The following is a 15,847-nucleotide window of genomic DNA, read 5'->3' on the forward strand; positions in this document are numbered from 1 at the left end:
CCACAGGCACAGATCAGAATGCACTTGATCTGAATTCAGTGCAGATACTCATAAAGAGTTTTGCACTGATGCTTCTAGGTCATATACTGGGGTGTCTTACGCAGCAGTCGGGCCATCCTTCTCAAAATCTGATGTACTCCAGCCCGAAACAAGCCTCCTTACGGCTGAGGCATGTGCGCTTTTGCCGGCTTTGATCCTAAAAGCAAATCAAAACTTGAAAAAGGAATCATATTTACACACTTTCTAAGCGTCAAAAAGGCCTTAATGCCACTCTGTAGGCCATCTGAAAAAATCTATAATCGCCGGCTCTTACACTTTCGCGAATCCACCAAATCGGGCGAGATCTTTAAATGTGGATTTAGAGAAGGTCAGTCCACAAGTGATCACCTGTAGGGAGTTGACGCGTAAACTTGTAAAGCTTTTGTTCCGAAACAGTTCTTGGTGCCGGCGTTCCTTGGTGTTCAAAAGAACGAGAGAAACGGGGGTTAACCGAGGGGCGCGATTTTTATTATTCATATCACAAGAAGTCAACAATCAGCAATCAAGGACAACACAGGGTAAATTACTTGTAGGTACTTATTGAATGAAATAAATGATAAAATAATGAAAATAGAAATAGGTGAAAAAACAACTTACCGGAGGTAGGGAGCGATCCCACGCCTTTGCATTACCCGTGAGATGCTCTTGCCAATTCAGCTACCGTAGCGCCATTTTTTCATCTACTTTCTGGAGTATTTGTGTGTTATTACAAAAGCTACTTACTATTTGGAGTGTTAGCCAACGCCACAACTCACAAACCTTGACACGAATGTGGAACATCCTTTCTTCCGCAGGCGTCACGAGTATGGGATCCTTTTGGGTGAAGGCAACTGGTCAGTAAACCCACATAAGCTACCTGAACGCATCAGCTTTGCCGGACTCGAGACACTCATATTTAATCAACGAGAGAAAAGGGCGTTAACCGAGCGCCAATTTTTAATAATCATATCATAAGGCAACAAACAATGACATCAAGGACAGCACAGGGGGAATTACTTGTACGCGGACATCGAAGATGGTTGGCCGGGGTCGACATCAAAAGAGTCTCCAGGGACGTCAACCAAAGACGAAGAGTCGAGGAGTTCCACGAAGCCAAGGCATTCACCAACAAGCAACGTAATAGGCGCACAGAGGGGATTGTAAAAGTATATATTGCTGCAGCCGCCAGCCATGTCAAGCGTCGCGAAGGGTAGTGGGAAAGATTTACGGCTCATGAAGACGTCGGACGGTGTGAAGAGGACCGTTGCATCAGCGATGGCATCGCAAGAGACGGGTACGAGGGCGAAGGAGCCAGGTGGAATATCTGTGTCCTCGCTCACGGTAAGTTTAGAAGGGCGGTCGCAATCTTCGTCCAAGGGCGCGTCACAAGGAGAAAATTCAACTTCGGCGCGTGCGCAGTCGATCACGGCTTTATGACTGGATAAGAAGTCCCATCCGAGGATGACGTCATGCGAGCAGGTGGGAAGAACAATACACTCGACGATGTAAACAATGCCGTGAATAAGCACACGTACAGTACAGGCTGCGTGCGGAGTGACGTGCTGCGCGCTTGCCGTACGAAGCGACAGTCCAGAAAGCGGCGTGGTCACCTTGCGCAGCGAACGGCACAGTTTGGCGGCTATCACAGAAACGGCTGCGCCGGTATCCACAAGAGCGAATGCAGGAACACCTTCTACACAAATTTCGACCACGTTAGCAGGAGAGGCGCGAGGACTTTGAGAGTTCGAATGGGGCGCAGTTCTTGCCTCGTGAACTGCGACGTTCAGTTTTCCTGGTCAGGTGGTGCGGGTCGCCGACGCATTGGGGAGAGCGAGCGTCGGCGAGGGGATGGCGAGCGACGCGAAGGAAATTCTAAGATGTCAGCACGAGCGTACGGTTGGGGGGAAGGAGCGGCGTATTGGCGAAATGGCTGGCTGCCGTACTGGAAGGGTCGCGAGGCGTCGCCGAACGCTTGAGGGCGACGGCGGCAATATCGGGCGACGTGTCCGGGAGTGCAGCAAGAATAACAGATGGGTCGATTGTCAGGTGTCCTCCAAGGATCAGCTCGCGGTGCGGTCCAAGATGTAGCATGGGCTTCCGGTGGCAGCGGTTGGGACTGGGTCGTGAAAGACGCCTCTGGAGTCCTGCGTACTGCCTGCGCGTACGTAAGAGGCGCGGCCACAGGCAGGACTGGCTGCGCATAGGTGAGAGGCGTGGCGACAGGCTGCACTGCCCGCGTAGAGTTGAGATTCGCGGCAGCAGGCGGCTGATGGTGTGCGGAAGGGACAACTTGGGCGACCTCTTCGGAAATGAGGGTGCGGAGCGTGTTTGGAATACGGGAGGTGGGCTCCTGAGTGAAGGGGACTAAAGAAAGTTGGCGGGCAACTTCCTCACGCACAAAGTCCTTGACCCGCTGAAAGAATGAGGATGGGTCGTACATGTTGTCAAGGCTCGCCAACAAGTCGTCGCTTCCCAAAGGACGCCGAGTCGAAGCGCGTTACTTCCTTAACTCATCGTAACTTTGGCATTGGCTGACAACTTCAGACACAGTGCGCGGATTCCTGGCTAGGAGCATCTGGAATGCGCCGTTATCGATGCCTTTCAGTATATGGCGAATTCACTCAGCTTCGGGCATTGCGGCGTTGACTCGTTTACAAAGGTCCACGACGTCTTCTATGTAGCTTGTGAACGTTTCTGCCGTCTGCTGTGCTCGGGCGCGCAAGCGCTGTTCGGCACGCAGCTTGCGAACAGCGGGTCGGCCGAACACTTCCGTAAAGGTTGTCTTGAAGACTGACCATGTGGGCACGTCACTTTCGTGGTTGTGAAACCACAGTTGGGCAACACCAGCCAGATAAAAGATGACGTGAGTTAACTTGGCTGGATCATCCCACTTGTTGTGTGCGCTCACCCGTTCATATGACGCAAACCAGTCTTCTACGTCCTTCGTCGTCTGCTCCGCTGAAGACCTTGGGGTCCCGTTGTCGTGGAACGCCGGTGCAGGTGACGGACTGTGGCGTCGGTGCCGTTTGGGAGGAGCTGTCGGTCATGGCGGGTGGTAGCGTTCTTGATCTCAGCTCCAGGGTTTCAAGCGACGGGGTTTGAGTACCCAGCACCTCCACCAATTGAGAAAAGGTTTATTGGCGGCTCCTAATGTAAAGGCACAGCAACCGGGAACGGCGAAGCAGCCCGAAGCACTGTCCAAACAGACTCCAGCAATCAACAGCGCGAGCCGAGACGAGCCGCGCGTTGGCGATGCGGCTGTGCCGCGAGGCGCGTCTTCTTCTTCACATAACTTTTACAGCGAAGTTGTTTATGTGATGGACCTGTATGAATGAGCCGTGTGCATTGATGTATAATTTGTATGAGAAATGTATGACTATAATGTGTTTTATTTATTTATTTATTTATTTATTTATTTATTTATTTATTTATTTATTTATTTATTTATTTATTTATACATACTGCAGCCCGTTAGGGCTATGGCAGGAGTGGGTGTACATGCGAGGAAAACTTATTATGATATGCAGAAACAAGAACATAGAAATATAGAAATGTGAAGGAACTATACATCAGCAATAGCATATAAAAATTGAGAAATGGGTAACAAACGAACTTCGGCAGGTAACAAATTCCACTGTTCAATCATGCGGGGGAAAAACTGTATTTGAAAGTGTTAGTGCGGGGATGGAGTGGTCTGATATAGAGGCATGATAAGCTCTAGTTGAAGTCGGGCAAGCAGGCATTAAAAGGGAGGGATCTGATAGGTGACAAAGAGAGTTCTTATAAGAATAGAAAATCTTCAGAGATTCTATGTGCCGCCGTCTAGAAAGAAACTGTAGGTTTGATTCCGCAAGAGCAACTGACGGTGAAAAGTCTCGGTCGAAGCGACGGTAAACAAAACGAACAGCCTTCCTCTGGACCGATTCGATACAATTAATTTCACATTGCTTATACGGGTTCCATACGGAGGAAGCATATTCTAAAATTGGGCGAATCAGTGTTTCGTATGCTACTAATTTAGTGTCCCTCGGAGCAGCAGACAACGTCCGGCGGATGTAACCAAGTTTTTTAACGCTTTACTACAAATGTAATCTATATGTTTAGACAAAGACAAGGTGGGTGTAAAAATGACGCCTAAATATTTGTATTGAAAAACTCGTGTTAGTGGTACACCGTTGCATATATAATCATAATATACGGGAATTTGTCTGTTAGTGAAAGACATTATAACAGCTTTATCAAAATTTATGCTCATTTTCCAAGTAGCACACCAGTCACAAAATGAAACAAAGGCATCTTTAAGGCGCTGATGATCAGCGAGTGAGTCAACTGAGCTGTACATAGCACAATCATCTGCATAGAGGCGTATCTTTGAAGTAACATGGTCTGGAAGGTCGTTAGTAAACAATAAGAATACTAGAGGGCCAAGTACGGATCCCTGTGGGACTCCTGAGGTGACGTCAACTACAGACGAATCCGCAGAATCATAGCATAGCACACGAATTGGGAACGCAAAGAAAGGAAACTGGAAATTAGGAGCAAAACGAGAACAAGGTGAAAGCACCTCATCGTCTGCTCATCGTCTGCTCATCATCTTGAATTTCCGTCTCCCACCTTCCCCGTGTTTTCCCTTTATAGTATGATTAAATTTTAAATTCTATGAAATGTATCATTTTAATGAGAAACCTAATAATTTAAACAGCTTCGCTGGCTAATGCACTACCACATGGTTGGTTCGGCATGAAATGTTTGAATTAAAGAAATGATAAATTGATTCATCTGCCAAATAAGGAAGAACCACTGGGCTTAAACAAGACACACTTCACCAGAACAGGAATAGGCCTCCACGGTGCCGTATTCGGCCAAACCCTCCAAAATTACTCATTCGATCAACCAATGGCCCTCAGTCCCCAGCGGCTTCGCAGTACCTGACCAGGCGGCTGTCAGATCTGTAGCGCAGCAGAGGGGTCAAGAATCTCTAGGCCGAGACAGACCACCAATTTAAACTGACCCTGACAGCTTTAACAGCTGAACTCTGTCGAATGAGGCTAGCTTAGCAGGACTTTTTGAGGAATTATCAGGCATTGTTCTTGGTATATTTGGCCTTGGTGAGATTAGGGGAACTGGTAAGGCTTATACAGTGCTGACTAACGACCATGTCTACTCCTATAAAGGTCTCCCAGATAAGTAATGCGGATAGGAATCCTAATCTATAAGCACATAGCGGGCAACATCGACAAATTTTACAGCGTTAATGACAAGGTAGCAGCCGTAATTATCAAACTTAAGAAGTATAGATTAAAGTTAGTACAAGCCTACGCTCCAACGTCCGGTCATGACAATGATAAAATACATCATCACTTTTATTAAGGTGTTCAATCAGTGATGAGAAAAGTGCACTCAGTATACTCTATTATTGAGCTACTTTTACGCAAAAGGGGGGAAAAGGCAGGCTGCTGAACAAGCATCGGCAACTACGGCGTTGATTGTAGCAGCGCTAGAGGAGAGTGGCTGGTAGAGTTCGCGGAAAGGAATCAGTTGCGAATAATGAACACCTTCTTCAGGAAGCGTAGCAAGAGAAAGTGGTCCTTAAAAAACTCTAATAGTGAAACAAGAAACGAAATATATTTTATACTTCCTGCCGATGCCAGCGCAGTGAAGGGTGTAGAACTGTTAGGTAGAGTAAACTGCAGTGATGATAGGTTGGTGAGATCTAGGATTCACCTCAACTTGAAGAGGGAAAAGCTAAAATTGCTCAGGAAGAAACAGGCCAACCTGGACGCAGTAAGGGTAAAAGGAGACCAATTCAGGGTGCTATGGGCAAACAAATATGTAGCCTCAGAACAGACAGATTAAGATGACCTAGAATCATTTAATCAAACCTTAGCTAGCCTGGCTGCAGAGATAGCAAGTGCGAAATAAGGCACCGAGGCAAACTCTCCCACGTAACAAAGGACCTAATCAAGAAACGACGAAGAATGAAAGTGTCCAACCAAAGAGATAAGATAAATTCGCGGAACTGTGAAAACTGATCAGCAAGGAGAAAATAAGCGATATCCGAAATTATAACTTGAGAAATACTGAGGAGGCCATGAACATTGGACGCAGCGTGAAATCAGTGAGAAAGAAACTTGGCATATTGTAACTCAAGTTCTATGCACTTAAATATAAGCAGGTTAATAGTCCTAATCTCGAATGTAAATTAAAGGTAGCGGAAGAATTATATATTGACCTGTACAGTACGCATAAGAGCCACGATACCTCCATTCGAAGTAGTATAATGAACAGGCTGCGGAGACTGCTTCTGTACCTAAAGATCACGTTAGAAGGGCCTTGCAGGACAGGAAACGGGGAAAAGCGCCAGGAGAAGGTGGAGTAACAATCGATTTCACCAAAGAGGGAGGAGACATAATGCTTGAAAAACTGGCACTCTCTATACGAAGTGTCTATCGACTTCAACAGTCCCAGTGAACTGGAATAATGCAAACATTATACTAGTCCACAAAAAGGGAGATGTTAAAGAATTGAAAAATTATAGGCCCATTAGCTTACTCCCAGTATTATATGTCTTTGTATGGTATCTCTATATGGCTTTCATAGATTACGAAAAGGCATTTGATTCAGTAGAGATACCAGAAGTCCTAGAGGCAATACGTAATCAAGGAATAGAAGCCACCTACGTAAATATCTTGGAATATATCTACAGAGATTCCACACCTACCTTAATTCTACACAAGTAGGAAGATACCTATACCGGACGGAGTCAGACAAGGATACATAATCTCTCCAGTGCTATTCACTGCGTACTTGGAAGTATTCAAGCTATTAAACTGGGAAGGCTTAGGAATAAGGATCAAGGGCGAATATCTCGGCAACCTTTGGTTTGCAGATGACATGGTCTTGTTCAGCTACACTGGAGACGAGTTACAATAAATGATTGGGGAGCTTAACAGGGTGAGTCTCAGAGTGGGGTTTAGGAATTATACGCAGAAGACAAAGATAATGATGAATAGCGGGGCAAGGGAACAAGAGTTCCGGATTGCCAGTCAGCCTCTAGAGTCTGAATGAGTAGGCTTGCCAAGGTAAATAATTCACAGGGAGCCCTAATCATGAGAACGAAATTCACGGAAGAATAAAAATGGTTTGGGGCGGATATCACAGACATTGAACCTCCTGACTGGAAGCTAACAATTATCACTAAAACGAAAAGTGTACGATCAGTCTGTTTTATAAATGAAATAAACTATAAATTATAGGAAGTAAAAGAGGATGAAAAAACAACTTGCCGCTCGTGGGCAACGATCCCACAACCTTAGCATGCGAAACTTGTGGGACCGAAGCAGCGTGGCGTAACGGAATCTTGCGAGAGCTGTCGGGAATAGGCACCCGTGGAAGCATGCTAAACATTATAGAAAGCTATCTGTGAAATTGTACCTTTCGCCTCAAAATCGGCAATGTATTATCGCGTTTCTTTATACAAAAAACTGGTGAATCTCAGGGAAGCGTGCTGAGCCGCACACATTTTATCATTAAGATAGACGCATTCCGTGCTTCATTATCACCCGCTCTATTTTATTCCATCTATGTAGACGGCATACAAAAAGCTTCGAAATTCTGTAGCATTGCAGTGTGCGAGAGACACGTACAGCAGGGCTTGAACAAGATCTCTACGTGGGCAAACGAAGACGGGTTTAAAGTTAACACTGCAAAGGTTGGTGTGTTTTTTTTACTGAAATGAGAGGCCTGGTTCCAGATAAAGTGGAGAACTGTATAGAGAAGAAACCTGTGCCTAAAGAACACAAGCTTTTATGCATAATACTCGATGCTAAGCTGTCTGTGATACCGCACACAAAACATTTCAAGGCAAAATGCTTAAACAATGACCCTAGTGAAAATTTTATCATACACAACATGGGACAGTGACAGAAGGTGTTTGACGAACCTCTGCAGGAACCTGATTCCAAGACGACTGGGTTATGGTGCTGTGGCAGATTACTGCCACGACAAGTGCGCTAATCATCATGTCCACCACCTAGGCATCCGCCTGGACACTGAAGCCTTAAGAACTGGTCCTATTGACAATCTACGTAGAATCAAATGAGTGGCCACTTAATCGGCAAAGAACACACATTAGCTTCACGTACTTCCTAAATGTTTACTGCAGCATTTAACGCCCTTTTTATGCTACAGTTAATGATTTGACGTATGCTACATTTTTTCCTGATCGAGCATCTGTGAGACAGCCTTTCGCACTGCGTGTGAGGGAACTGAGTGAAGAAATGAATGACCCCGTTCTCGAACATAGCCTAAAGCCTCCAGGCAAGCTGTTACCGCCTTGGAAGTGGTAGCTGGTACAATGTGACGTATCTTTTCTAGAAGTCTCAAAGGGCGCTCCAGAGATCGAAATACGAATGTATTTATTGGAGCTTCAGTCGAAGTACTCCTGCTCTGAATACTGCACTGACGCATCGAAGTCGCATATCGGTGTATCTTATACAGCAGTTGGTTCATCCTTGTCGGAGTAGAATATTTTACATACAGAAATGAGTATCTTCACGACGGATGCGTATGCCGTATTGTCCGCTGTTAAACGCATCAAGAAAACAAAGATAGGGAAGGTTGTTACATTCGCTTACTCGTTACCTCTCGTAAGATACATAATGTCCGTCACTAAACACAAATATCCCGTGCTTAATTATCTTTATTCGCTTCTGTGCACCATGTATATAGCTAACCAGCAAATCATAATATGCTGGGTACCTGGCCATAAATGTATTGAGGGCAATATGCTTCCAGACGAAATCGTCACATCAATGGCCACTGAAGCCACCAGCATCTGTGTAGCTGTCTCTGCTATAGACTTGAAACCTCTCTTGCAGAAAAACCTTAGGAGCTATTGGCAACACTTATAGGACACTGAAACGTCCAATAAGCTACACGTCACTAAACCGCAGTTGGGAAACTGGCCACCCCAATTAGGACGAACCGAGATTACCATCTGTCGATTGAGAATCCGCCACACATATGATACACACTACTACTTGCTGACTGGTGAAGAGCCACCTACCTGTAATAAATGTGGCGAGAGGTTGACAGTCCTGCGCGTGTTGCTGGAATGTGATTAGTGAGACACTCAGAAAAAAAAAACGCTTCCGTTTACCACACCATCAAGCAGTTCCACTACATCCGGCAATCTTCCTTAGCAACGACCCGCTCTTTGATGTTAAATCAGTTGTGGCTTTTTTAAAGGATGCAAGTATAGTGCAGTTTATAGAGCCAAGTGATCGGTAGTACTGTCCCTTATCAGAGGCTTCTGCAGCGAAAATATTATTGGCTCAGGTGTCTGCCGTTTCTTGCGCTCAAGGACCTGTGAAAAGCTTTAGTGCTATTTCCATACGTCTACATTTTTATCTTCTGATCACATTGGAAAGTATATTTTATGGTCACAGAATATCTCACTTGTCATTGTCATCTTGCACACATAATTTTATGCATATAAACAATGACTTTTTAGGCACCTTTACAGCCATGGTACATCCTAGACTTCAAATAACATTGTTAACTCACTATATCATATGTTTGGCGCCCTTTGGTCACGAGTGGCCCTTGCGCCATTAAACCCCAATCATCAATCGTTTACTTCTTATGATCAAAGTGTCCTGTGAGTCACTGACCTTGATATACGTATTCCCGCATAGATTCTAGAAGTTGGCAAGCAATCATGAATTCTTGTTCCCTGGCCAGGCTATGGAATATCGCCTTTGCCTTCTACATGATAATCTTCAACCCTAGTGTTACTTTCTCGATTATGGTCCTCAATAATTTGTTGCAATTTTTCCCCAGTGTTGCTCAACACGATGATTTCATCCCCAAACGCAAGGTTGTGGGAAAAAAGACTAATGAACGTGACTCGTAAGCCTTTCCAATCTAATAGCTTGAATACTTCTAAGCATGCCGTGAGTAGCATTGGAGGCATTGTCTCCTTGCCTGATCTCTTTCTTGAGAGCTGCCTATTTCTTGAGAAACAAGGCACCTGTCCAACCTTTGTAGATATTTCAGAAGATATTTACATATATATGCCTCCCGTATGCCTCCATTACGTAATGCCTCCATAACTGCTGGTATCTGTAATAAATCAAATTCTTTTTCATAATATGCTAAAGTCGTTTAATGAAATTGATTGATTGACGTTCCTGCCTAATTAGAAATATTGCAAAAACTAAACCCATATTTCAATATCTTTATAGCGTTCTATGTGGATCGCGCGAGGTCTTGCTGGTCACCTCTATGAAATGAAAAGGCACCTTGTTTACGTATGGTAAATTATAGGTTGAAACTATGGTTAATGTGGTAATAATGTGAAATAAATTTTGTGCGAATGAATTGTTGGATATTGCATGAATAAATATCGTTTAGGGGTAAGGCTATAAAGGGATTTTGTTACGGGACACCTAAAAATTTGTTTCCCCTGCTCGAAAGAAATAGCTTCAATGCGCAATTTTGGTCTGCGAGGATGCACAAGTCGGCTGTCTTGTTAGATGCACTTACGGCACTTCTCATGTCCTACTAGGCTTCCTCTGACTTTGGCGTCGTTGAAGGAGGTGTCTTGTTTGAGCAGTGTGCGCGAACTCATGTGATGTGTGCTCTCCAAGTTGCTTTAAGCGCCTGTTACCTTACTGTGGTATCGTCGCTTGTTGACAACGGACGTGGGAGGAGCTACAAAGTTCACGGATTGCGCGCCGTGCCTTTCTTCTTTGCTTTATACGCGAGCTCGTGGCTTTGCCTAGTATGCTCCACCAAGTTTGTCTGCACCAGTGTTCACTTAGTGCGCAATTGTGAAAGCCAGTTTTGGAAAATTTTGGCACATCAACTAATGTAAAAGAATGTGTATCAGAATAAATGGCAAAATGTTTTATGTTTGCCTTCCTTGCCGAACGCTAGTGGCTGACTTGTTTTCGTAGTTTTTAATGTGTGCTTTGGCTTCGCTTCATGGGCACAATTTCACGTGAAATATTGTGCTTAGACTGTGATTAGATAACTTCGGGTTACATCCCGATCGTCAAATCTAATGGATATCAGCTAAAGTGATGACAGAGGTAACACACGCCGCAGAGCTTGTGGCCTGCGTCAAAGTTCAGCAGAACTGAAGTCAGGCAAAAGAAGCGAAAGATAACAGTATATTTTATTGCTTCTTGTGATACATCCATCCTGTAGAAGGCAGACGGTTTAGGGAGCCAAATATGCATGTGTGCACCTAGGATAAGAGTTATCAAGTTATTATATATACTTCCTGTCGATGGCAACGTGTGCTAGAGGTATCCTCACAGGAATTCTTGGCGAAACATTAAGACTTACATATGTAGCTCAATATCAGTGTGCCGCTAGCATTTCACGGACTACAAAAAATTTATCCGCGGCCAGCGTTAACTCCCCCACATTTATGTCTCTCAACGCCTTACAGCGTTTATTCCGCACTTGACTGAACAGCTCCGGACGTCCGCATGCATTAAAAATTATTGGCGGCGCATCCATCTTTTCGAGATTGCCGACTTTTATTATCTGTGCAAACTGCCATTCGTTTGGGGGTAATTGTTGACATCTTTTATATGATGTTTATTGTCAAAGGCGGCGAAATACCCACTGACGCATGTTGACAAAGAATGGCATTAAGGAGGCTTATTTTAAACACGGTGCATGCCGGTACAGTACCATGGGACCGACATTCACCTCAAGGCTTCGCTATGCAGCATCACATACCGATAGTTACATTCCAAGTGATTGAAGTTGGTCTGATGACTGTTCTTGAACCCGGTTGCCGAAGCGCAGAAGCCCTGTACTCTAGCAATTTGACCATGGAATACCAATGACCCAATGTGACGAGAAAGAGGTTAGACGAAGATGTAGAGACATACCGTAAATTGTTTGAACTTCCCAAAGAATGCTAATAGCATTAATAAAGCGGATGTGAATACCGGAAGCAATATTGTGCTTAAGCACATACACATTCTTGTGCGACGCAGACGAAGCCGGAGCTGCTGCCCCCAAGGAAAATGAAGTCGTCACGGAAGGCGATGCATACAACGTCGTCCTCCGCGGTCAGCTGGGATCGCACACTATCGTGCTAGGAGCACAATTGAAAGCGGTGAACCCTAGTGTTCCATGCGAGCCAGGTTCCACGGCTGGATACGTGGAGTTCAAGACATGTCGCGACAATTTCAAGAGGTCCCAGCGGTACAAGTTCTACAGGTTGGTGGTAAACAAACGAACTCAACACAACGGGGTGCTTATATCCTTCTTAAAATCGTTAATCAGGTCGTGCGAGATCGCGAGTGTTTCTGCACTATCTTTAAGCACTTATTTTCGGAAACAACTTTTGCAGGAGTAAGAGCAGCGGAATCAATATGAAGGTGTCTAAAACATACAGGACCTACTCATTGGGGGATAATCGTGAAATATTCGGAGCACAAATTATTGTGGCGTCGGGGGCTTAAGGTACGTGTTTCTTTTTACGTTTTGGTTGTCGCATGCCGCAAATACCAGCAACCAAAGGAAGCACACGAGACAAAAATATGGCTTTATAGTAATGCATGTGTACTTGCTAAAATTGGTGGTAATTTCCCCTTGTAGTGATTTCCCTATCCGCAACATGCTTTCGCATATTTCGAAAATGTGCGACCAATGGCTGTTGCCAAGGGCGCGGTTTCCACATTTTTACAAGCTTCATGTGCGGCTCGTAGTTGCGTTACCCTTCAAAATCCGGCAGATGCTATGTGTACAAAATTGTTCATGTAATCGATTACTCGCGAACAACTTTCTGTGGCGATAAACGGAAAGCTGCGAAGCCATACAGCCACATGTAGGAGAGCCGACAAAAATAAAGAAGTTGCAGTTCCGTCCGAAAGGTGAAGCATCGATTGTGATAGTAAATGGGTGGACAGCTAGCTATACCAATTAAGGATAGTAGCTTTAACGGACGTGTAAATTTGTAAACGTAGGCCCACTAACTAGATTACCAAGCATGGCGTCGCGTGCGCACAAGAAAACATGAACACCTCTCACTCGGGTACCGCGGGAACTCGCTGTGAACACGCTGGTGTGAGGAATCGCGGCCGCAGCAGCGAGCGAACCTGACCTTCGTGCTGCGCCTCGCATCAGTGTGAACGCGCGCAAACTCCGTCTCTGTGGTAGATGACTTTCAAGATACAGCGCCCCAGGCAGGCGCGCGCAGCCACCCGAGCCGCCCAAAGTATAACGTGTCTCTCCCTCCCCTCCCTGATCCTTGCGCGCGACAGAAGACGGCGCGCTTCCTCCTCGCTTAAGTGCGCGAGATAGAACCACGATCACCAGCTCACCCTCGCACGCTCTCACTCAAACATACAGCACACGGCGCGTGGTCACCATTTAATCGCCCTTGGGCATTATACGGAACCTCACGGCGGCGCGGACGACCCTGGCGGAAATGTGCTGCGAGTACCCATTTGATTGCTATGCCAAAAAAGTAGCAATTTAGCCCGAAATGTGGAAAGTGATTCTTAGAGCTAAATATTATCCAGTTATAAAACTAAAGTTAGTGATTTTATCGGCAGCATAAATTGCAGTGAACATTCGCTAACTAATAAAGTTACAAGCATGGTATCACGTGCGCACAAGCAAATCTGAACAGATCTCTCGATGAGCGCGCACTTGACGAGGTCACGCTGATGCGAATTTAGTCCCATCAAGGTAGACATCAAGTTTTTGTAGTGCAAACTCAATGGTGTGGCACGCGTCAGTAAGGGAATAATTCCGGTATCAATGAGCGACTCGTAAAAGTCAACGGCTGCAACACGCCATCGTATTCATGTATACCTAAACCCAAATGTCTCGCGTCAGTCTGGACAACGAACAGAACGGTCAGGTTGGGGAGTTGCAGCTGAGCTATCTCCGCAGTGGCGCTAGACCGATGGCAAAAGGCCTGCTGGTGCTCAGGTCCCCGCTACCACTCGGCCGACTTACCCAAGGGCTTGCTCAAGGGCGCCTACACTAGGACATAGGACGGGATGAACGACCTTTAAAAATTGGCCATTCACAAAAAGTTACGAAGGCCACGTACGGCCTTGTGCGCGGGGAAATCGAGGATTGCCCGAAGTTTCCCCCGGTCTGGCTCGATGAAGCCCCCCGCCTAGCGTAAAGCCTAATAAATGAAGCTGGGTTTCCGCTAGTTGGGCTTTCGCAGGATTGAAAGTCATCCCGGCGGCCCACACCCTCTGAAGCGCATCGCCAACATGGGCCAAGTGTTCTTTGAAGGTTCGTAAATAAATCACGATATCATCGAGGTAGCGGATGCAGTATGACTACTTTGCTTTCCCGATGATGCGGTCCATTAGTCTCTGAAATGTCGCAGGACCATTGAAAAGACCAATAAGCCTACGAGTAAACTCAAATAAACCTCTGCGGGACATGAACGCGGCCTTGCACCGATCACGATAACTCATCCGGAGCTGTAGGTAACCTTTTGAGGCATCCCTACCTCGCACTGCCCAGGGTTCCCTACAATGAAGCTAATCGTAAGGAGCAGATAGGCATCCTTACGAGTCACTCGGTTCATATGGCGGTAGTCTACGCAAAACCGACACTGCCAACTTAGGCGCTAACTCAACTGGAAACGCCCAGGGCTGGAAGAGTGGCAGGTAATATCGGCCGATAGCATCGCGTCCAGCAAACCATCGGTCACTTACCTCTTGTCCAGGCTGACGCAACGACGGTTGCACTTCAAAGGAAGCGCGTTTCCAGTTACGATCCCCTGACTCGCCAAACCGGTGCTGACAAGCGAGCATTCTGTTTATCATCTAAATGAACTTCACACGCAATCAGAGGATGTGGTGCCTCCTCATGCCGTTTCATATGATCCGGGATTTTGAGTACACAATCGCATAGCGCAGGGACCTGTCCCCGCATTCTGCACGCGACACGGTTCATGCCGTGCCTCTGGATCCGAAAGGAGACTTTGAGCGGACGAGCATACAGCTGGGGGCTTGCCCCCGAAATCTTCACTCGTCACGTTTTCGACGCCCTATCTGCACAGGCAAGATCGCACGTCGTCGGCTGATGAACAGCTTTAGCAGCGTGAACTGTCCGTCGTGATAGCTGCCATTTGCATTATCCAGAACAATTCCGGTTTTAAGAAGAAAACGCCTTTCGTGAATCACAGGAACCCTGAGTCCGGGGAGATCACTGAAGCGCGTCTCATTCGCTTTTCCATCTTAACAGTCAGCGTTGCGGCACCAGCCGGAACTGGCCACGCCTTTCACAAGATTTAATGTCGTTAGGCAGTCCCGCAAGTTCACTCAGTGCTTCTGCAAGTGGGACAACGCCCGTACGCCTAACAACGATGCCCTTGTGCCCATGTCCAGCAGCGCCGAAAATTCGCGGCCAAAAATGTTCACCGGAATAAAAGGAGCGTGCGCACTGGCATTACCACCCGCTCCCAAAGGGGTGAAGCAAACGTTCGGTGGCAGTGCAGATATATTGAAGGTGCGCTATCACAAGGATCATCTTGTATACTCGCTGTCCCAGCTAACTTTAGCCAGAATTGAAAAATATGCGAATGCGACGCAGCTGGAAAGAACCAACACATTGTTGTTTGCCGCCGCAATTATTCAACTTCTCAAATATTATACTTGGACGGAAATAGTCAATGATAAAATTGTACAGCAACATGAAGAACGTCTTATACAGCTTTCTGCTGCTGAATACGTGCTATATAAAGGCGTTTTTTCGTGCATGAAAGCAGCCCGCGAATACACGCAAAATGCTTCCAAGGGCCAGTTGCAAGGCAATTTTGCGTGCA

The 15,847-nt window shown here is 46.1% G+C and overlaps 1 protein-coding gene across 1 annotated transcript in view; it reads left to right on the forward strand.

Moving 5' to 3' along the window:
* LOC126522209 (decapping and exoribonuclease protein-like) overlaps positions 1–15,847 on the forward strand; it is a 78,747-nt gene that overhangs the window by 37,027 nt on the left and 25,873 nt on the right. Inside the window, exon 3 of the mRNA XM_055066313.2 lies at positions 12,039–12,264. Within this exon, the coding sequence (XP_054922288.1) occupies positions 12,039–12,264 (226 nt within the window). The remainder of the gene's footprint in view (positions 1–12,038; positions 12,265–15,847) is intronic.

Source organism: Dermacentor andersoni, chromosome 6 (genome assembly GCF_023375885.2).
Source record: "Dermacentor andersoni chromosome 6, qqDerAnde1_hic_scaffold, whole genome shotgun sequence".
In the NCBI taxonomy this organism is placed as follows: domain Eukaryota; kingdom Metazoa; phylum Arthropoda; class Arachnida; order Ixodida; family Ixodidae; genus Dermacentor; species Dermacentor andersoni.